The 23,972-nt window shown below is 38.4% G+C and overlaps 1 protein-coding gene across 2 annotated transcripts in view; it reads left to right on the top strand.

Moving 5' to 3' along the window:
• The window catches only part of KLHL29 (kelch like family member 29), a 440,315-nt gene that overhangs the window by 340,391 nt on the left and 75,952 nt on the right, over positions 1-23,972 (top strand). For both annotated transcript variants that reach the window (XR_014024652.1, XM_081314123.1), the window contains exons 6-7: positions 15,832-16,031; positions 20,560-20,819. Coding sequence is in view for 1 of the 2 variants with exons in the window: in XM_081314123.1 (XP_081170249.1) it covers positions 15,832-16,031; positions 20,560-20,819 (460 nt within the window). In the remaining variant the exon portion in view is untranslated. The remainder of the gene's footprint in view (positions 1-15,831; positions 16,032-20,559; positions 20,820-23,972) is intronic.

Below are 23,972 nucleotides of genomic sequence, written 5' to 3'. Positions count from 1 at the left end.
TTCCAGCTTGCTGTATTTTCCAGAACAGACTCTGAACCTGGAGTGTACAAAAAGAGTAAAAAACGGGGATTGCAAAACATTGTGCTGGCTTACATGTTGTCATTAACACAGTAGTGGCTATATTTTATTCCAGGGTTGCATTTTTGCTGTATCTTCTTTTGTGAGAAACAGAAAAATGTCCTTTCATTAAAGCTTGTTTTTTTAAAATTTGTTTTTAAATAATTGTGGTGACACTATACTACTATTGTATAGCTGAACTAACTGCCTTATCAATTATTCCGAAAGAGTGGAGCTAGTATCATAGTTTTCCCCAGTGCTTTTTTTTGTAAAAGAAAAAGGTGCTGGAACTCACACATGTCATACAACCTGCCTTGCCTGTCCTACAAGGTTCCATCCAAAAAAGGTGCCAGAACTCCGTTCTGAGCGTTCTATGACAAAAAAAGCCCTGCTTTTCCCCCTTTCATAAGCCAAATTATAGCTAGCTTTAGTTGCTCTTGGACTCTATATTCCTGCCTGCTCATTATCACTTACTAGGGAAGGTTACATTATATGTTTCTTGCCAAGATGAGATATATATTCTGCAAGGAAAGTCTTTGGCTCCATTGATAAAAATCGTGTAATTGACTAGTCTTGCAGTATCACTGAATTAATTGCACAGTCTCTTCCTTGCTACTCAGGTTGTCAGATACCATCTGCTTCTGGAGAAAATCAGGTCTGAATTTAGTAATAATTGTGGAATACTTTAAGACAAATCACTGATAACCTCCAAATGGTTTTTCTTCCAATTTTAGTATCTTCAACTTTAACAGAAGATGAGATGAAATGCTTTAATTAAGCAACTCAGTGAATGCATCTGGATGATATTTCTGGGGCTTCTTTTTGTAACTTGCAAATTTTTTCCCTATTAATGCCATGACCTGATAATGTAGTGCCTGCAACTTTGCATTGGTAAATGTTAATATTATTAGCTATCAATCACATTTAGCCTATTAAGAAAACTCCAGGTCCCCTGAACACAAATATGGTAGGACAGTCCTGGTCTTGTCCCTGTATATAACATAGCTGAATCCACTTTGAACCTAACCCACCTTTTGTTTCACACTAACATTCCAAAAATTGTCCTTCCTGGACAATAACATTTTCATATATATCAATATGAAATTGAAGATAAAGATAACGAGAAGGCTCTCACAGTCCTTTATAATTAAAGATGGATGAACATGGGATTTTTGTAGCTAAAGGAGAAGAACTGGCAGATATACATATATACAGTATATCTTCTCACAGATATACTAGTATATATAAGTGAGACTGGATAATATGGTTAGAGATAGTATTTTCCATTACTGTTTTTAGAACTAAAACATCCACACTCAAATCTTCATAAGACTTTTCTGATTCCTGCCTTCTCTCATATGTAAATATATTAATGCTAATAGCAAGAGATGCAAACAGTAAAACTCTAAAGGTGGAAAACCAACATTTTTTTAACAAGGATAAGCACGAGTTCTCTGTTAAAATGGGGCTTTTAGTTAGGAAGAACTAAGTATCGTGGTTGTGTGTAATTATACCCAAATAGCTTTTTTTAACTTGTAGAGCAAATATACAAAATGCGTTTTAGAGTGCAAAAGCAGGTAATGGATGGAGGAGAGACCTCTTGCTCCCCATAGATATGCTCCAAATTGCCGTCTTTAGCAAAGGGCCCCTAGCGCAGGCTTCCAAATCTGGAATATTACATGTTGGAGCATTATGGGTGGAAACCATTCTTATGGTGGATGAGAAGGTCAGCCATTAGCACTGCTTCAGCCATTGATTTTGAGCTAGAATTCTGTGTTACATTAGCAAACACAAGTGTCCCGAATAAATGACAGCTAAATACCAACATGTTTGTGTAGGTGTAGGAAATGCAATTTCTGGAGAAGAATGTTAGGAAAGATTCCTTTGAAACTATGTGCATAGTTTTGGAGACTTGTGTTTGCTGCACAACATATATTTCATAAATGTCATAGCCAATTTTCAGCACTGCAGTCTTCTCAGATATGTATTTTAAATTTACGTGAACAGAATTGGAAATAGGCAGGCATTCCATCCCACTTCCTTTCCGGCAGAGTTTTTTTTTGCTTCTTTCAGGCATATATAACTCAAATGTTCCTATATCCATTTCTCCTTTTTCAATTACTTTGGGCATTGCATTGTATATGAACAAAGATACCGGGGCCCACCATTCATGACTGTGGTTCTTCCAATTTTGGGGGTACATTTTGACTATGGTTTTATATGATAAGAGGTATTTATATATCGTAAGAGGTATGATTAACTATTACTTATCTATAGGTAGGTCAATAAGACAACTCTGCACACAAAGATACAACATACATGTATGTCTTTGTGTATTTAGGTATTAGCTATTGTAGTCGCTATAAATTGTAGCTTGGAATTGAAATATGGTAAAGGGTAGAAAATAAATTGAAATTAATTTCAGGTTCCAAATATTGATTATTTTTTATTTGCTGCTTTTGAAACTCACAAGAACTTAACTCCTCATCTACATGAAAAGTTTATTGAAGTTTCAAATCTAACTCAGGACTTGAGTAGTAATTGAATGGATGTTTCTAAACTTGTTATATTAGTGTCAGCATCTTATGAAAGTGCTCCCACTTTTTACGCCACAAGCCAAAAAATACTAGCAAAACCTAATATTGGTTCAGGTATGGTGGAAGTGGATCAAGAGAATTTGCTGAAATGAATCAACAACTAAGCAAAATAGTAACATTGTGTTTTCATGGAGACATGAAAGGAGCCCCCAATTGGGCATCCCCTATGATGTTACCATTTGATCGTCCCAAAGGTGCTTTTTCAAGAGGCAACTGGACTTTCTTGTTTTTTTCTTTGAATACATTTTGCTTCTCATCTAAGAAGCTTCTTCAGCTCCGACTGGATGGTGGGGAATGGAAGGATTTTTACTCCTTGCAGACACTGGTCATTTGCATTGAGACCACTTGGAGGTTTATATGTGTCCTCAAGGTCATCTGAATAGTGCAGATAGGTGTGGACCCTTCTTTGGAAGCCTCAACAGCTCTCTAAAGGAATGCAAATGACCAGCTGTCTGCAAGAAATATAAGTCCCTCCATTCTCCACCATCCAGTCAGAGCTGAAGAAAGTGCAGTTGCCTCTTGGAAAAGCACCTCTGGGACAGCCATGACCTAGATGACTGAGAATCGCCATAGGTATTGATCACCTAATCCTTCCAACCCGGAAGCACCTTGGTGCTTCCAACACGAAAGCAGAAGCAGCTGCAACTTGTTTGTGTTTGGTATGTCCTGTTAATGATAATTCTTTAATTAAAGCCTAGAAGATGTTTGTGTAAGTTTATTGTGTATCCAAACAGGTTAGTACTTTATGTATTAAATTTATATGCCATCTGATTCCTGATGTCTTCCAGAACTGAAGGCCTATAAGCCCTATTAATTTCTGCAGAAGGTCGCTGCATCCTATAACGATTTTCTTTATAAAAACCATGTGAAGCCATACTTTAGGACTCTTTTATTAAGATTCAGTGCACTTGGGAAAACAAAGCTAGAAATAATTACGTACTTGTTTAGCCAAGTCCTAGTTTTTGTTTTCAGTTTGCACTTTTCGGGAAAGTATCTAAAACTGAGTAAATACTAAATCTGCTAAATGCCTGTTGGAACACAACAAAATTAGCAGCGAAATTAACAGCCATAGAACACAACACAATTAACCAAGACATTTGGCTATCTGGGAGAGGGGTATCAAATGCTGTCAGAACTTTGGAGAGTATCCAAAGCCATCCAAGTTATTTTGGAAGCAAAGCAGAAAAACTCACAAAAACCTCTCCCCATACCTGGCAGGAAAAACGTATTAATGACAAATTAACACTACTCCTTTTTTATTATGCTAAAAGTCTGTTAGCTTAGATGACTGCCTTATTCTAACTTCCACCGCCCTAGCCTTAGGTGCATAGTCCTGTGGTTTCCAGCCAGCATGGAGATTAGTCCAGCAGTTCCAGAAAACTGAGTATTAAAGAGGTTTACACTACCTTATTTAAAAAAGAGAGAGAAGAGATTAGCTTAAATGGAATTGAGTTATGAATTAAAACCAAAGGAATGTCAGGCAACTTCTGTTAATCCAGTTATAAAATCTGAGAGATGGTCCAATAGCTTGGCGGAAAGAACAACGTGTACTCTTCCTTTTACAGCTGGGTGGGTACCCGGAGAATGCTTGGAATGTCTTTTTTTTTAAAGCTAGCTCATTTAAATAGTATTATGGAAAATAGTTCCATGTTCTTTTAGAAAGTTCAGGATAAGAATTTTACTTTATGCTCTATTTGTTAAGCAGTGGAACATATTCTTCCTTAACATTTCAGGTGGCTTTTAGATTTGATGCTTTACAGCTGCCAAACCTCTGGAAAACCCAAACTACACATTCATGAGTTTCTTTGTAGAAATTCATTGAGGTCAGTTCCTTCCATGGAAGATAATTGGTCTTGCACTGAGCCTGCAGGACTGAAGGTATCAATTGGAGATAAGACTTTAAACCTAACTGCAGTCAGAAGAGAATATCTGCAAAATTTATCTGGAGCCAGTAGTAATTAAAAAACATGATTCCAGTTTAAAGGGCTGAGTGTGCTACAGTGCATATATCTTTTAGGATTTGTTTTTTTTTAAAGAAATAGTGAAATTCTCGCTTATTAGATATGCTGTGGTTCATCAGAGATCACAAACCTGCAGGCAGAATGTAAATGTCATGAATCAAACTGTGTATTCAAATGTTTATCGTTGTTTTGCTCCTTTTACCACCAGTGGCAAAATTGTCTTGCTTTCCTAAAAGCTTAATAGTATCTTTGCAACAGTGCATTGCACTGAGATGGTACTGCATTATTTTAATTTGCTATATTAAACATTCAGCCCCTTTAAAAATTTTATGGAATATAGTAGTTTTTCATTGGTTGACCTTCCTTGCGACAATTATTAGATTTGTAAGATTTATACAAGATATTTACTCTGAAGAGTCAAAGGGGAGTATATTAACCTGTTGAACAAACAGAGTCTGGCATCTCAAAATCAAGAGGACTATGCTTGAAATTTATTAATTAGACATCCATTTCATTAATATTAAAGCTATGGATGCAAATTCTTATCAGTCAGCTTCCTTTGAAAGTTTAGTGTTACTCCTAGGGTTTTCATTCATTCAAAACAGAACTGCAAATCTTGTCCAAGCAATGTCAAACTAATCACTGTGCTTGATTTTGCTATGGATAAATAGGCAGTGAGGCATGCTGCAGTGTTAACAGTGGTATGCAAGGTGATTTCATGACCTAACCATATATTTACTTGAGTCTCACGCCCTTCTGGTTCTGGCTGTTTGGGGACCTAGATGAAAATAAAAGGGAAAGCATTATCTCCATAGGGAATATTTACATCACAAGTTTTAATTAACATAATCAATTAACTGCCAGGACTTTCATATACCTGCAAGAGCAGACAATCGCAGACAAGCATCTAACAGGTTTCTTTATGTGGATGATGCAACAATCTGAGATTGAGGATTTTTGCAAAAAAAGGGCTTTAAAACATTGTTGAACCATTAATAGTCAAGACCGAACAGAACAAAGTTATGTTCCACTTTACTGGGTCCTACAAAGAACATGCAAAATTCAAAATAGTGTTACTGTATTTACTGAAGCTCTTTGTTTTGTTTTGTTCAAGCTGTGCTCATTTTATTCTTTTTAAGCTTTTAGCGGCAAAAGTCCCCAGAGAGTAATTTCTACGTATTTTTCAATTTGGGTCATACCCCAATTTACACCTTTTGAAATTAGTTCAATCTCAAACTCTTAAGGGTAGTCTTTAAGTTTTTAACACTATTCCCAACACTTTCTAAAATCAAAATTGGACTTCTGTGACAAAATGAGAATCTGGATTGTATTTTAATATTTTTTAACACTGAACTTAACTCCTTTAGTTTTATACCCTTAAAATAGTAGTAACAGAATTCCATCAAGATTTGTATAGTTGCTTTTTGGAGTCTTAAGCTCCAAATACATTTTTCTTCAGCAGTGCTACTGTCAGAGAACACCAGATTGAGTATTAAAGCACAACTAATATGGATCACCAACTGGATGTGTCAGTAGTTTCAGGTTATTTTAATCTGCATGTAATGAATTGTTCCCTAAAGCCCCCTGATTATTTATCATTTATAAGTGAAGAAGAGGGGATGATATGGAGATGACTTGGGAAAGACTTTGAAACAACTATTTTAACATCTCTGGAGGACAAGGTTATCTCAGTATTTCAAGGAGACAAAGTATACGTACAGTGTAAAGTCAGAAAGTATTTGCTTATATAGCAAAATATCTGGATCTACATATTTCACTGATGCAAAAACAAATCATATTAATATGCAGCCAGATCTGTGAATCCATTAAGTCACACCAATGGTCTGTTCAGCCCAACCTGGAGACATTGATGATTCATAATAGGCTTTTCTACATTCCACCAATGGGATCTTTAGACAGCTATGTTTAATTAGTGGTTTATGTGAATATACCACTGTTTAAAAGCTTGCAAGATGATGCAGTTAAACATTATGCTGATTGTAAGTAATGGTGGAAAAAAGATCAATTGATATTTTTATTTATTTTATTTATTTTAATTCCATTTATATCCCGCCCTTCTCCGAAGACTCAGGGCGGCTTACAAGCTTAGCAATAGCCTTCATTCTATGTATATGCCTGCTTATTAGGGCTTTCGCCCCCCCCCCAAGCGGCATTATTACAAAGTCAGCTTAATTGCCCCCAACAATCTGGGTCCTCATTTTACCTACCTCGGAAGGATGGAAGGCTGAGTCAACCTTGAGCCTGGTGGGACTCGAACCTGCACTAATTGCAGGCAGCTGGTGTTACTTAAGGAGTATGTGTTAAAAAGGCAGCGCTGAACAATACTCAAGCTACTGAATAGTTGCACTTAACTCATATGTTAATAAGATGATAGTCAAGACTTTGCAATCTTGATTTCAACAATGCATGGAATCAGAACTCAGTAAAGAATGCTAATGTGTTCTACAGCTTCATAGGAGGCAGAGGCATTGGAGAGCTGACATCTGTTAGATAATGGCAAAAGCAGGAGAGACACCTAATTCAATGAAGACATAAACAGTTTCTGACTACCCCTATGAAATAATATTGATCAAATCGTGAAGAGCAGCAATAACAGTATATGAATTAACAACAATACATGAATTAAGCTCTCACATAAAATTTTAATTGAACCAATTCAAAATCCTTAAACAAGATGCAGGTTTCCTGGCTTGATCAACCATACTGTCTAGCTGGAGGAACCGGATAAAAATATTAGAGAGTTGTTTGATCTCAGTAAATTAGACACTTGATGAATTCTTATTTCACTTGGAACTTACTCAATATAGAAGAATGATTAAATCTTAATAAAATTCAGCCTGAACTGAACAAATACTTATCTATACTGCAGTGTCTGGACTTTTTGCATAATTTAGAGTGGGAAATACTTTTGAGTGAAAATTAATTGTAGAGCAACAACTGCGTTGCTAACCTTTTAGTATTGTGCAGTAAATATGATTAAAAGAGATCAGACCGCAGAGAAAATGCTTTGTGTCTAGAATGACAACTTTGTTCTTTCCTGCTATGTTTTATATTCTGTTCTTAGCTGTCCTTGAATCTTTGGGAGCATTTAGTTGTATATTTTTTTGTTTAATTCAGTAACCAACTGAGCCATTATGTAGTATAGTAGACAGGCTGGCTTCTGGTGATGCTTTCATATGTATTTGGGCCAACAATTATTCTTTGGTCCATTGTCTTTGTTCCTCTAGAAACAGATTCTATGGAAGCCTACTCAGTAAGTTTTTTAAGAAAGACAAGCCTGTTAAGGAACAGTTTGTTCCAAGGACAACTGGCTCATTCTTTTGCCTCTTAAAAGCTGTGCTTTGAAGATTGTATCCCCCCACCCACCCCACAAAGTTTTAGCCAAATAGCAGATCTGTAGTTCAGCATACTTGCTCAGCAACTGTAGCATTAAATTTGCTTAAGTTTATCTCATAGTATTTCTCATCAAGCCAGATTTGCTTCACTGAGTGACAGTGACTGTGGTGGGTAATTTACTGATGCAAAATATTAGATCCATGGATTTGCACCAATGAAAGATATTTTCTCAAAACCGAGCAAATGTAAACATAGGCCAAAAGATTCATCCTTTTAGTAAGCTGAAATAGATCTGGTAAATCCTCATATCCTGAGGCAGTACATACATTCATCTGCAGAATTGAAAATAACTAAAAAAATGTGCAAAGTTTGCCAGATAAGTTTCTGAAACTATTATAAAATACTCATAAATACTGAAAGGACAGGTTTTCTATCTACTGTAATGCATAATTGAATAAATATAACAGAAAATTATAATAACTTAATGTCTTAATTCTGATTATAATATCAGAATGTCTTAATGTCTGGTAGAAATTCAAAAACATTTCTGATTAGCTCACTTGCTATTATCTTAAGTTATGGGATTTATTTCCACCAGCAGTTAAGCAGACATTTTTGGTAATTGTGAAAGATGGGCTCTTTCTGGCAACTCCAAAATAGAAAACATAATTGCTGTGTGGATAGTAACTTTTGTGTAAGATATATATATATTTTTAAAAAATGATAGGACTTTGATTTTTCGACAACTGTAAAGGTATAATCCTTTGGCACTAAAAAGCGACTGTTTGGGCTTTCACAATGCCCTGAACCATTATGTGGTTACTTAATTCTTACTTAGCATTTTAATACATACCTAGCCAGAATAACAGTTGGAATGGACCTTGGTAGTCTTCTAGTCCAACACCCTATTCAAACAGGAGAACCTATACCATTCCAGGCAAGTGGCAGGGGTAGGCAACCTCAGCTCTTTTATGACTCCTGGACTTCAACTTCCAGAATTCCTGAGTCAGCTATGCTGACTCAGGAATTCTGGGAGTTGAAGTCCAGGAGTCATAAAAGAGCCGAGGTTGCCTACCCCTGGTCTAGTCTCTTTTCAATAGCCTCCAGTGAGCCACAGTCATTTACTGTAGTTAAGTTTGAAGCCAGCTAATGAGGCATAGAATTGGAACTATTGCTTTAACAAGTGTAAATAACCCAACCCAAATTCTTTTAATTATCCTCAGCTTTTTATGAATATAGCTTGTCTGGTGTAAATGCCAGACCAGTTAAACCAAAATTTAGAAGAATTTTTACTATTTCAGTCCTATTAAAATAGATACCGTTCAAGTGCTTAATTCTAGTTAGAGCTGGCTAGTTGACCAACTAGAAATAAAACAAGTTTGGGGTATTTAAAATAGTGTTCTCACCCACTGTAAACAGATTTCAATAGGTTACAGGACTGCAGCTAATAATTTCCAGGACCGACAAAACTTCATGGAACTTTCGGTCAAAAGAATTTGCTGGCCACAAAACAATAATTTTAACAATAATTTTGAAATTGCCTCTGTAGGGAATGCTGTTATGTTCCTCAGATAGAAAAATGCTGAAACAATTGTTCTGAGTTGTGTATCTCACATTACTGTAGTCACACCACTTCTTCCGGCATATGGCTTCATTTTTGAACAACCTGAGTTTGTTTTGACTTGTTAATATAACTCAGGCAAGTAACTAGAGAGCAGACAGCTGTCTATAATATGTATAGATAGCTTTCCATATGTAATGTGAATTTGAAAAAAGAATATTGCCAGCCTTCAAAATACAATCAGATGGTTAATCAGCCAAAATAAATATGGTTAGCAGGTGTAATGAAATCTATGAAGTTTAGCCCTATGGGGGTAGATGGAGGCTGTGCGCAAATCCTGTCTGTAAACTAAAATTTCTGAAAGCAGCTTTGGCTTTGAAGGAACTTTACACCATCATATCATAAAATAAAATACCTTAACCAAACAATGTCAGTGAAATGTTTTAATGACAATGTGTGCGCATGCACACACTCTATAAAAATTGACCATTTGTGGAGGTTTTAAAGGATGAGGAATGTATGTCCGAATGAGATAACAAAAGCAGTTTAAAAATTAAGATTATTGGGAAACATGCTTTCTTAGATCGTAATATTTTTCTCCTTTCATCTTCAAATCAAGTAATAAAATACTCCTGCGAGTCCCTTGGACTGCAAGGCGTTCAAACTGGTCAGTCCTAGAGGAGATCAACCCTGACTGCTCTTTAGAAGGCCAGATCCTGAAGTGGAAACTCAAATACTTTGGCTGCCTAATGAGAAGGAAGGACTCACTGGAGAAGAGCCTAATGCGGGGAAAGATTGAGGGCAAGAGAAGAAGGGGACGACAGAGAATGAGGTGGCTGGATGGAGTCACTGAAGCAGTAGGCGTGAGCTTAAATGGACTCCAGAAGATGGTAGAGGACAGGAAGGCCTGGAGGAATGTTGTCCATAGGGTCGCGATGGGTCGGACACGACTTTGCAACTAACAACAACAAAAATTTTATCATCCCATGTTTACACTGAAAACCTATTTTGATATGCTACTTCTTTTTATGATTCTGCCTGTATTTATAATTAACTAAGCGAGTAATATAGCTATGTAACATTTGCCTTCAAAGGCAAAATAGTACTTGACAGACTGTGGTGGAGACATGGATATAGTTCCATGTGCAACTCTTGATAGCACCTGTACCTTCTCCCAGGGTCAAATATTTGCTTCATAATTTATTCCTAGGGATAGATGGGTCTTTAAGTAATAGAACTCTAATAGGTAAGGAGTGTGTATGTGTGTGGGGGGGGTTTGATATATATATATTTATTATTTTTATACAATTAAAAATTTGTTTTATAGCAGGAATACAGAAAAGCTTCCCTTTCTTGATTCTTGCTGGTATAGTCCTTCTGAGCTATATGTCCTAATTCTGGAATCATTCACTCATAAACCTCATAAAAGTTAGATGCTAAAAAGCTCGCTTCCTCCTTTAATACTAACTTGAACAAATTGGGTGGCCCCTGATATACCTTGAGTAGTTCTAATGACTTCCTAATATCTTTATAAGGCCTGACCAAACTATTCAGTGCATCCATTTTCCAATGCTAGGCTGATAAAAAAAAGACAAAAATCATTAATTATTAGACATTATTCTTTGGAAGCAAAAAAAAATCCCCCATGAATTGTTAGGGAAAGTTATTGATTTTCTGCCACAGTGTGAAACGTTTGACCTTTATAATGTGAGCAGTGATTACTGGATCAATAAATGACATCATTCTATTTAAACTTTCAGGAAGAAGGGGGGAAAAACTAATACACCATACAGTTTTAAGTATTTACTGATTTCTAAAATGTATTCCAGCCAACCTCCAGTAATACATAAAATTGAACAAATGCACATTTTGACACTTCGTACTACATATAGCATTTCAGGTGTAGTATCATATGCACCACTTGAAAGTTTTAATTGCCTTCTCTCTTTTTTTTTTGGGGGGGGGGTGTTGCAATTTATTATATACATCCTTAAATTTTACCCTAAATTTTGACAACGCATAACCCAATTTACTCCTTTCCATAGAAATACTTAATTGCTAATGCAACCTTCCCCTCTTTAAATATGATTATTCTCAGCAATTGCAGCCTTTGATTGTTTCAGCAGCCTCAGGAAATCACAGAGAGTCAAGGAAATATAGCTATAACCCTAATCCTAGTCCCTTTCCACCATAATTTGTCGCCAAACTAATTTTTTATTTGGCAGACGGAGAGTGTCATTAAAGAACCTGAGGAACAATTATATTAACTGTATTTAATTGTGGGATCAGTGGTGCTCTCTGACGGTACCGGGGATTTCACAGTTCCTGAGCTACCTGTCTTCTCTTCTACTGTATTTAATTTCAGTAAAATGAAACAATATTATAATGTTTGTTTTCTTCCCTAGCTTCATAAAGGTATCCTGCCTCGGTCATTTCCTACTGTAAGCAGCATGGGTCTTGGTATGCTACTCAGGTGCAGATTTCAGTCTGAAATATATTGCACATTCTTGTTTTATAGCATGGGTCTCCAAACTTGGCAACTTTGAGACTTATGGACTTCAACTCCCAGAATTCAATTCCCCAGGAAGCTGGGGAATTCTGGGAGCTGAAGTCCACAAGTCTTAAAGTTGCCGAGTTTGGAGATCCCTATTTTATAGGGACAGAAGCCCTCTTAAGCAATAAGAAATGTCATCTTTGTTCCAACCACAGGCTGTTGTGTGTTTTATATACAGTATGTGTGAGAGAATGTATTTAGGCAAAAGCTGGTTAAATTGCTCCAAAAATTGTAGCCAGAAAGAACAGGTGATTTTTCAGTGTTAAGGAAAAAAATATATTCTCCTTGCACCCAGTTTCTTATTTAGTGAAAAACAATTCTATAGATGGGTACCCATTATGTGTACCAAATGAGTTAGGGAACTGTTGGAACCTCCTACAATTAAATGCAATACAGATCATGAAAACTTGTATATTTGCCTCAATTCACTCAAAGAGGTGGTTCAGAGCTTCCTGAGCTGTCCAGCAAGATCTCACATCTATATGAGGTAGTTGGAGGCCATTTCAATGCCTCTATTGTATCCTAAGTGTATTTTGTCATCTTTTTTTTTTAACTTTCAGGATAGATCCTTCCATTAAGCAGAGTGAAGCACCTTCTTGTACAGTGGATGTGAGGGCTTAGGTGTTTTTTTTTTTGGCCTTTGTTTCCAAAACAATATGAGCAGCCTTGGAAGAACAGATTTCTTTCCTTGGCATGAGAGAGGGAACAGCAGTTGATGCTAACTAATCAGTCCTTGCTTGTTGCAGTTTACCAGATAGGTTTTAATGGGGGGGGGGACCTTGGTGATTTCTGAGCTTGGTTGCTTTCTTGAAAACATTTACCTACTCAAATCAGGTAATGTCATCAGTGCTGAAGTTGCTGAGTGAGCACTGATGATGTTACCTAGTTGGAGTAATGAAATGTCTGCAAGAAAACAACCAAGCTCAGAGAGCACCAAGGACCCCTCATTTCAACCCTAATACTAATACTCTCCTTTATTGATGAGTTTTAGTGGGAATGGGAGATGTTGTTTGTCTAGTTATAGAAGTTAATCTACTCAGTCCATCGCTTGGGTGGGTTTACAGCCTTTTGCTTATCTCACAGGAAATCCATGATCGAAATCCATCTACCCTCTTGTTTAACTTTGTTCAAGGCTGTCCATCTTCATGGAAGCCATATTTGTTCTTTGTGTCTTTGCTTGCCTTTTTTAAAATGTATTAGTTTTAATGTAATTTGTTTTGCTGATTGGGTCAAGAACTTTCTTGTCATGCAGAGTACCCTGATCTGTGTGCCACACAGCAGCTCCATTACCTCATCTTGCCAATATTAAGTTGTCACCAGAAGAAAGAAAAGGATATAATTTTCTTTTCCATTTCTGGCAAGTCATGTTAGATCAATAAATCTCTGCTGGGTATTATAGCTCTCCATGAGCAGCTTTTGTGATTGATTGAACACCTTAGCTTTGTTTTGGTGCTTAATCAATTAGAACAGCCATTTATTGCTTGGTATATTATGAAGAGAAGAGATCATTACAAAATTATTCCAGAGAGAAATAACAATCTGGAATTGTCTCCAATATTGGGTTTTTGTTTTGTTTTTTTGTTTTTAAAAAAATCTAATAGTGGTTAAAGCTATTAACAAGTTTTTAATGCTTTTACCTTTCTGTTGTCTCCAGGGAGAACTGAGTATGATTAATCACTTGCAGAACTATTGATACAATTAGCATATGTAAATATTAGTATCTTGTGACAAAAGCATGGACAGAAATACCCTCAGCCAGATTCACGTTCTACCTTGCACTTTCTCTGGCTTTTGCAGATAGTGAGTTTTTCCCTTCTATGATTTTCCCCTTTAAGCAAGTGGAAAAAATGGTGCCTCCTTACCAGATTCAGCTGCTAGCTATTGGACTTGTTGCTGTGTTCTTCAGTATAGAAGCAGTGGATGATGGAATGAGTAAGCACATCCTCATCAATAACAATATAGTACCAGTGAGAAAAAGACACATAGGGAGGTGAAAGAGACTTTCACACAAACTGAAGCAACAAAGTTATTGAGTAAATGAAGCCAGATGTGAACTATATGCAGTAGTACCCAAGTGCACAATTCTCTACTTTGTTTTCTGCAACCTACATAAATTTCATAGGAAAATTTGTAAGGTTTTTACCCAGGTAAAATGCTACCATATTTGTAAAGATGCCAATATTACTGAGCATACACTATATTCTCAAGTTGAGGTATTGAAACTTTTGGTAGCATCAGAGCAGAGTTGTCTTAAATAGGAATCCTAGCAATGTGCTAGGTCTAGTGGTTAAGGCACCAGCCGACTGCGAATTCTAGTCCTGCCTTAGGCATGGAAGCCAGCTGGATGACTTTGGGCCAGTCATTCTCTCTCACTCTCTCAGACCAATTCGCCTCACAGGGTGGTGGTTGTGGGGAAAATAGGAGGAGAAAGGAATAGTAGGTATGTTTGCTGACTTATTTATAAAAATAATAAAGGTGGGTTAATAAATAAAATAGTTGTTGTAATGATTGGGAGACGTGAGAGCTGCTGAAAGCTGATATAAATGTGGGTGTTAATTCCGACACAGGTTTCAATGGCAGAGCACCCGGACTTGAACCCACATTAAAACCAATTAAGGCTTCTGTAAGAAGGTGCTGATGGCTCTAACCATTTCAAAGGCGTTTGCTTTCCTATGCTAACAGACTTTCCTCCCCTTTTCTTGATATTACCAAATGCTTTTTGTTTTATTTTGTCTTTCAGGTATAACCCAACTTTAGCATTTTGCAGCAGCCATATCCATGTGCCAGCCGTTAGGAACTGGGCCCTTCCCCCCCACCCCAACACCCTCCCCGTGTATCTATTTTTTGTCTAATAAGTTCACAAGCACTAATGCACACTTGAAATGCAGGCGCTATTTTTGATCACTCAATTGTTTAGCACTTTACGCAGGAAAAAGCGGTAGGCCACAGTCATGAGACTTCGAGAGGATGGCTGCTGGCTGGCTGTGGCAGAGCTGGTCGTTGTTCCACCCCCGTCCCTCCTTTGCTCTAACCATTTTGTCTGTCTATCTCGTCTTGTATTTAGTTTTCAAAGCAATACCATGAGGGGTCTCCTTCCTTCCTCTATTTTTTTTTAAGCGCCTTAAAGGGAACAATATATTTTTAGGGTCAACCAATGTATCTATACCAAATGTACAGATTATTTTCAAATTGCCTGCAGCCTTGAGAATATGAAGCTAAGAATTTTTAAGCTCCATTTTGCTATTACTTTCTATTTGGCGATATAATTCCATGTATTTTATGAAGGATGCAGCTCCTGGGAACAAAAAGAGATAAGGTGTTCATTTACAAAGCAGGGTTTATTGTTCTCCTGCTTGGTTTTGTGATGGAGAGATGCGAACTGTAAACATAAAAATGTATTGCTTCCCTTTGAAACTTAATCCTATTCCATATTTTCATTAATGTTGGCTGATTTTGTTCTTAATTTTTGTTCATTTCGTTGGTTTGTGATTTTTTTGCATGAATATGCAGAGTAGCAATAAACTGATTTTTTTGAATGTGCAGATTTTTCTCTTTCAGATCCAGTAATAAAACCCTTTTAAGTTCATCTGTTCTCTAAGATACAGTATTTTTTTTATTCTTAAACAAAAACAAGAAGAGTCTATGTCAGTCAATTTATAATATTGATTTTCTGGGCATCAGTAAGTGACAACCGTTAAGGGAAAGTTAATGTCCTGTAAGAATTTCGTTGTCTGCTGTTGCTAGGTCACCCCGGGACAGTAGCAGAAGCAGCGAGAAGCTGGAGCTGGAATTATCAAATCTCACAGCGGATGTTCTGGAACTGCTGCTGGAATTTGTTTATACAGGTTCCTTAGTAATAGACTCTGCCAACGCCAAAACCCTTCTCGAGGCTGCCAGCAAATTCCAGTTTCATACATTCTGCAAAGTCTGTGTCTCTTTTCTAGGTAAGTATTGATGCTATTTCAGCTTCTGTTTTGCCTTTCAGCTCCTCTAGGATTCTATATGAACTGTAGCATTTTACATTTATCAAAGAAGACTAGAGCCCTAGAACAACTGCCCTTAGAAATGCCAGCAGATGGAACAGAAAAGGAATCATTCGTGTGTCCCGGTGAACTTTTTATCATAATTCAGAATAACTGTGGAATTAAAGAGCACTCAGAATTTGGGATTCGTCACCCCACCCACTTGAACTTTTGGTGACAATGCTACAAACAAAATGGAATCCAGCATTTTCCTATGACATCTTTTCCCTGTTTAGTTGCTATTTATGATTGCAACCCCTAGATCAGACATGTCAAACACAAGGCCCGGGGGCCAGATCCGGCCCGTGAAGTGGTTTCATGCGGCCCGCGAAGCCATCCTGGAAACAGTGAAGGAATGGCCCCCACTGCCTTGGCCCTGGCCCAGAGACCCTCCTTCTGCCAGAGACCCTCAGATCTGTCCCACTCCTGCCCAGGCCCCCATAGGCACCCTTGATGCGAACAATGTAGAGCTGGCCACGCCCACCCAGTAGGCCATACGCACTCTAGCCACGCCCACCCAGTAGGCCACGCCCACCCTGGCCACACCCACCCGGCCCCCTGTGGGCAACCGCAATGCTGATGCGGCCCTCAATGAAATTGAGTTTGACACCCCTGCCCTAGATTATGGCAAAGGCAAGAAACCTTGCTCTCCTTTTGGGGGGGCTTGAATCATTTCCCACTTCTGCCCCACCAACATTATTACAGTCACCCTAGTTGCAGAAAGATTCATCTGGAGGGCTCATGAAGGGAGCATTCTGGATTCACTAATGCCCAAATAGGGCTCAAGGCATTTGTGCTTTCTGATTTCTTTGCATCTGTTTGGTCCAGTTTTTATTCATAGAGTTTAAAGGTGGATATTTCATAGCATCTGCCGACCTAGTGTGGATTTAATAACTGTGCTCCAGCATGTTTTAATAGATTTTATAGATTTTATAATAGCCCACAAATATATCAGTACACATTATCTCTAAAGATTCAGCTATTACAACACAATATATTTATTTCCACTAAATCAATGTGAAACTTTCCTTTTCCAATACTTAATATTTGAATTCAGTGAACTGTGTTATAGTGATGCAATTGGGAGACTTGGCTGCAAGTTTCATTATATATGAGGAACTAAAGGCTTGCGTTCTCATTTGGAGAATTCATAAAATATAATTGCTTGTTTTGATTTATAGCCCTTGCTGGATTGAGTTGCAGAAACAGGTTGTAGAGTATTTGCTGTATGAAAAGTTTAGAGAAAAGCATTTTAGCTGGACTCATTTTTCATTTTATCATAAACATTGCATCACTTTAAAGCACTATTTCCAGTGTTCTTCTGAGAGACACTAATGGAAAAACTAGTTAGGTCTTCTCACTGTTACAGAGGCAAATTGGCTTAGGGATTAATTTTCTGTTTGAATTTGTATTCCTCTTCCTCTCCTCTTCCATTTTCTTTTAGATGGCTTTAAGTAACCTAGAGATTGAAGAGAATATTTAGAGCAGTTCTCTATTTTCTTTGCTGTCTTGTGGGTGATTTTTAATGTGTTTTTATTATTATTATTATTTTGGAAATAAAATAAGCAGATACACAGGGGGGAATGTAATACGATTTCTAAATACAGTGCTTTCCCATGAAAACGTGCAATATAGTACAGCTGAATACAGCACCAGGCAAGAAAGAACATGATATGAATAAGGAATCAAAGTATACAGCAGAATTTATAATTCTGTCCTCGTTGGTGATGAAGGGAAAAAATGATTAAATTATATTGCTGCTTGTGGACCAACACAGCTGCAATTACCTCTGCTTGTCAGCCATTCAGACTGAAGAATCTTGAGTTTGCATATCATGCTAAGCCACATTTTTATCAAGATGTGCTGAATAAAACACAGTTGGATAGATTTGCATGGTGCCATATGTCATAATCCATACTTAACTAATATTTAAGAGCTGGTTTGGTTCATGATGTTAAGCCATGCCCAAATTCTGATTTGGCACCATGACTGAACCTCCCTTTCATTTCATATCTTTGGATTAGTGAAGATGTGGTTTTCTGAGACATTTTAACCATGGTTAGCAGATTGTCAGTGAGTGATGAAGTCTCAACCTGTCTACATGTATTCCTTCCACCTGTCTGAACATGATGAAGCATTCTGTTGGCCCTAACACCAGCTGCCATGAAGACTATAACAGTTCAGTTTCAACTACTTCTTTATTTTAAATCCTGGTGATGGGATGCTTTTATACCTGGACTGTCATTAATCAGCATTAAGAGTTCTGATATAAAGCTTAATCATTAGTAAGCAGACAGGTTAAAGAAGCAGTAAAACAAAAGAAACTAAGAGTAAGTTTCTAAAGCAAACGCTTGAGAAATTGGAAGCGTTATATCTCCATCTGATCCTTTGAGAATAAGAATTGTTCAAGAGAACTGGGTTTTATTAGTTTAAGAGTGATATAGATTTCAAAATATTTTTAACACTTAAAAATCATTAGCAAACATGAAGACTAGTAAGATACTATTTAAATATTATGCCTGAAGTTCTGTCCAAAAAATCTTTGCCAGTGCTATGTACACAAAAAGCCCTTTCCAAATGGAACTTGTTTTACTACCATAATATGACAGCCTAAGCATTAGAAACAAACTAGACAACCCATAACTTTTTGAGTCACTGTTTCAGAGATATTTACTTATCTAAACAGATCAACAGAATAACCATAGCTGGGCAAAAACAAAAACAAAAAAACAGAGTGTTTTCTGACTTCCTTCTCTGTTGACTTTGCTTGTGAGAATCAGAAATTATGATCACATGACTATAGCTGGCCATGGCAATGTGACAGTGCTGTGGCAGCCACAGTACAACTGGTGTGAAGATTGTTTAAATTTAAAGAAAGGATCCCAGATTTGTGCATGTCCTTTGAGTTAGCAAATTTGAGGTACCTTGATTCAAAAATGTTGGTGCTATGATGCACCATTTGGATTAATTGAAGGTTACGAACAGACGAACAGACAGGAGAATTTTAGTAGTACATGTCATGCAAGACCAGTTCAAAACCTCAAAGTCATCAATGTCCTGATACATTGTACAAAAATACAGTTATTCATTTATTCAGATTTTGTCGCTGTGGTTAACTGAACCCGTATCTCTTATATCCTTAGACAACTTTGTCCAATTGGTTTCCATTTTAGAAAGAACCAAGCTTTCTGGAAAAGATAGTTGCAGCTGTCTGTCACTTAATTCCTTGGGGTACACTTGGGTTAGTTTCCCACCAAGTAGCGTTGAGGGCACATTTTGCCTTAAATTACAGGAAGCTGCCTGCTTGGTGATTTCTAATTGACCCAGTGGACTATATATATAAAGATAGATCCTTAATGTAAAAAGAGATATTTTTGATTTTCCACTGAAAATCTGCCTTTCTCATAAGAAATTTCCCCCACAACAGGATTTCCCCCCCCCAGTAAAAGTAGATCTTTATTTACCCTGATGAAAATGGGATTCAGATTGTATTCTCTTCCCTTTGAAATATCTTTACTTTCAGATTTTTTTCCTCTGGGGTGACACTCTTAAGACTCCTGGAGGATCTTTTTCTAAGCATTTACTTATTTTAATCTTTTTCAGAGGACTTACTATTATTTATGCAATTAATTTCAAAAATTGTTTAATCCCAAATCCTTGAGTTTTAATTGGGGAACAGCTGCAAAGTCACTGTTGCAGTATGGTGTGGGTAGGTGGAGGAAGTAATATCCTTAAGTGCTCTAACTTCTCCAGTTTCTGGAACCATCATAATAATAAATGTTTGAAAAAAAATGAAATCTAAGATTCTCAAGATGTTGAATTCTATATCTAACTGCTAGCTTCTGTACCTTTTAATGCTCTTGTGGAACTGCCATATCTACACAGCCCTACTCTTGGCTGTTCATGCCCCCTCTTGGTAACATTACCATTTAAATATGCTGGGCTCATTTTGTATTTATATTATTACTCTTATTATGCACATTTGATAGAAGCTGGTGTTTATCTTGCTGTGTTTTCAATACTTGAGGCAAAATCCTTCATCCCCAACCCCCCTTTGAGATTTCAGATGGCATAAGCCGTGGTGGCACTGCCATACTGCAGTGGTTATACTGCAGTATGGCATGCTAACTGTTCACTGCCAGGAATTCGATCCTCACCAGCTCAATGTTGATTCAGCCTTCCACCCTTCTGAGGTCGGTAAAATGAGAACCCAGATTGTTGGGAGTAATATACTGACCCTATAAACTGCTTATATACTATGAAGCAGTATATAAGTCTAAATTCTATTGCTATTTATAACAGTCAGAACCAAAAAATGACAGACAAGCTATATGTACAATGAGTAACAACCATCATCATGGTACATATTTGTGACCTGTGGCATGTAATAATATTGGTCAAGAAAATGGAAGTCCTGTCCTATACCTTTTGTTTCTTACATTCTTTTTAGAAAAACAGTTGACTGCTAGCAATTGCTTAGGAATATTAGCCATGGCTGAAGCAATGCAGTGCAGCGAACTATACAATATGGCGAAGGCCTACGCCCTGCAGATTTTCCCAGAGGTGGCAAATCAAGAAGAGATTCTTAATATCTCAAAGGATGACGTCATTTCCTATATGTCAAATGACAGCCTAAACACAAAAACGGAAGAACTGGTTTACGAAACAGTGATAAAGTGGATTAAAAAAGATCCCTCAGTCAGAGCACAGGTAAGGGTATAGCAGAATTTATGAAACTCCTGCTTTTCCTTTTATTTTTCAATAAAGCACTTTTAAATCAAATGGTGCCTTTTCAAATCTAGATGAGAGCAAAGAAACATGCAAATGTGCATAAAAAATATTCAGTTTCGTCATCTGATTGCTGTGTCTGATTAAAATTAAAAGACTCATATTTGTTGCCAGAATAACACAAAGAATAGCTAGAAGGATTGGTATTGGGTGAGATATGCCTCCCAAAATTTAATGCAGGGTTTTTTTAAACAAAAACAAAAACAGATCATGCTTCTTCAGCAAAAAAAAAAGAAAGTTCTGAGCATTGCATGCTGATTACATAACTGGCTTATGAACATGGTGTACTGAGCGGAGCTACACTAGATCAGTGCTGGCTGTGCAAATGTCAGTAAATATTTATTGGAGCAACTTTCTCTGGTTAGTTACTTTGCTAGCAGTTGATCTTAATTGAGATAAAAATTCAGATAAAAGATTATAAATTCTGCCCTGGTTCTGAGAAGCCTAATAGTAAAATGTTGTCGTTAGGCTAGAAGAATTACAAGAGCAGCACGTAAATTTACCAGCTGTCTTAGTTAATTAAGATTTATAGTGAGCTAACTTCACACATTATCGATTTAAGTTATAAGAATTGACTCAGTGATCAAGTAGTCTCTTCATTTGCTTCTATAAGTTCAGCTCAATGAAGTTGTGGCGGAGGTGATATTCTTATTGTGTCTGACATTTATAAGATGCCTCTGTGGCATGTTCTATGTACATAACCGGTTTGTATTTCCTGTTGTCTCATAACATTTCATCAGGGCAAAATTATGCCTTTCACAATCTAGCCTATGTTAAGAATTGTGATGAAGTAGAATCACAGAATTTTGCAATTACAATCAAACCAAGCAAATATCTTATTCCACAGCTACACCCTATAGGTTACAGTGTTCAATCATTCTTACTTCACCCATATAAACAAATACATTTTATAAGACAGTTTCAAAATTGGATGCGTATTTAATATGCACAAAGATAGAATATCAGAAGCACACTTCTTACAAAATGAGTTTGCAGTAAATCACCCTTCCCAATGGGGCTTAGTTTCTGCTTATGGATTTCAGGAGTATAACAATGCAAATATTGTGAAATTAAACTCTCAGTTCAGAAGGAAGGGAAGTTGAGTCATTTTACAATAATTTAATAGAGTCCAGAGTAGTGGAGAATCTGGAAAAATTATGAAGTTATTCTAAAGATATTGCAGGGTATTTATATGTTTGGATTTATCTCAGTGTTATTAAATAAGATATAACTATTGTGTAGTGGGTCCGACGCAAGGAAGAGACGCCAGCCGGTGTGTGAGTTCAGGTCTTTATTAGAAGGGGGTAGTGAACTGGGGACTGAGGGTTACCTGGCCTCCTTAAATACCTGGCCAGGTAAGCGGACAGCCAATGAGGTTGGCCCTAGGTTTCCTGCCAAAACTGGGTTTCCCACCAAAAACCGTCCAGGCCAACGCCCCCTGGTGGCTGTTGCCATGCAGGTGCCTGCATACATAACACCCCTCCCCCCTTAGAGAAGAACCACATAACAACAACAACTTGCAACTACTATAACTATAACTATATATATAAAAAACAACAACGATGTCCCTTGCACACATAGTCCGACAGGTAGGCAGGTGACCTGTGTGGTCGGGTTGATTGTCTGGGTGTGGTTGGCCCCTGGGCTTGGACCGTGGGTTCTTGAGGCCTTTGTGCAGGGCTGCAAGGAGCCGGGATCAGAAAGTCCTCCTCTGGTCCCTGCTCTGTGACGTCCCCGGCTGGGTTGACCTCTCCTGGAGTGTGGTTCTCCTGTTGGGCGTGTGTGTCGTGCTCAGGGACGTGTGTGATGCACTCAGGGACCCTTCCTCTGAGCTGATCGATGTGTCGCCTTATGCGTCTGTCCCCCTCCACCCCCACAATGTACGAGAGGGGTCCTGTTTTCTCGACCACTGTCCCCGGAACCCATGGATGCCCAGCCCCGTAGTTCCTTGCCCAGACCAGGTCCCCCACGTTGAGAATCCTGTGAGTGGGTGATGCTGGCAATGGTGATGCTGGTGGTGATGGTGATGATGGTGATGATGGTGACGATGGTCTTCCGGTCTCAGCTGCTACCCGGTCTGGGTGTAGACGGTCCAGCTTGGTGATGAGGCGCCGTCCCCATCGCAGTTCTGCTGGGCTCTTCCCGGTAGCCATGCATGGTGTTGTGTGTTGGGCGATTAAGAATTTCACCAGTCTGTGATGCCAGTCCCCGCTGATGATACACCGGAGTGCGTCTTTGGTCGTCCTTATCATCCGTTCTGCCTGCCCGTTGGTTGATGGATGGAAGGGCACGGAGGTGGCATGCCTAATCCAGTTCGCCTTCAAGAACGCCTGGAAATCAGTAGCGGTAAACTGAGGCCCGTTATCAGACACAATTACGTCGGGGAGGCCGTGTGTGGCAAAGAGAGCTCTGAGCACCTGGATTGTCCTCCCCGAGGTCATGTTGGGAACAGGGACTTCCTCTAACCACTTGGAGTGACTGTCCACCACTACCAAAAATAATTGGCCCTGGAATGGCCCCGCATAGTCAATGTGGATGCGGGACCATGGCGTGTGTGTGGCCTCCCATGGGTGTACTGGTGTGTATGGCATTTCTGGCCTGGATCTCTGGCACGTGTAACAGGCCTTGACCCGATCCTCGATTTCCTTGTCCAACCCCGGCCACCAGAGGTAGCTCCTAGCCAGGGCCTTCATCCTGACCACCCCCGGGTGTCCTTCATGTAAGGAATCCAATACCCTGGCCCGTAGTGCGGGTGGAATAATGACCCTGCTGCCCCAGAGAAGGCACCCCTTGTGTGTGGAGATCTCGTCACGTCTAATGAAACTCTGGTCCCGGGGATTTGTCCTGCCACCCTGTGCAAACCCATGAGTGCACCCTGCCCATGATGTTGTCTGTGGCTGTGTGGCTGGCAATGTCCTTGGCAAGAACTGGACACTCGGGTAGTTCCTGCAGGGCTAGGATCTGTGTGGCTGGTGCTGGGTCTGGATCCTGTGTGTCTAAAGGGAGCCTACTTAGACCGTCTGCGTGGCCCATCTCCTTCCCTGGCTTGTGCACCAGCTTGCAATTGTAGGCTGC

The sequence above is a fragment of the Vipera berus genome, assembly GCF_964194415.1.
Source record: "Vipera berus genome assembly, chromosome: 1".
NCBI classification, from domain to species: Eukaryota; Metazoa; Chordata; class Lepidosauria; order Squamata; family Viperidae; genus Vipera; species Vipera berus.
This window is presented reverse-complemented; position numbering and strand designations above follow the sequence as displayed.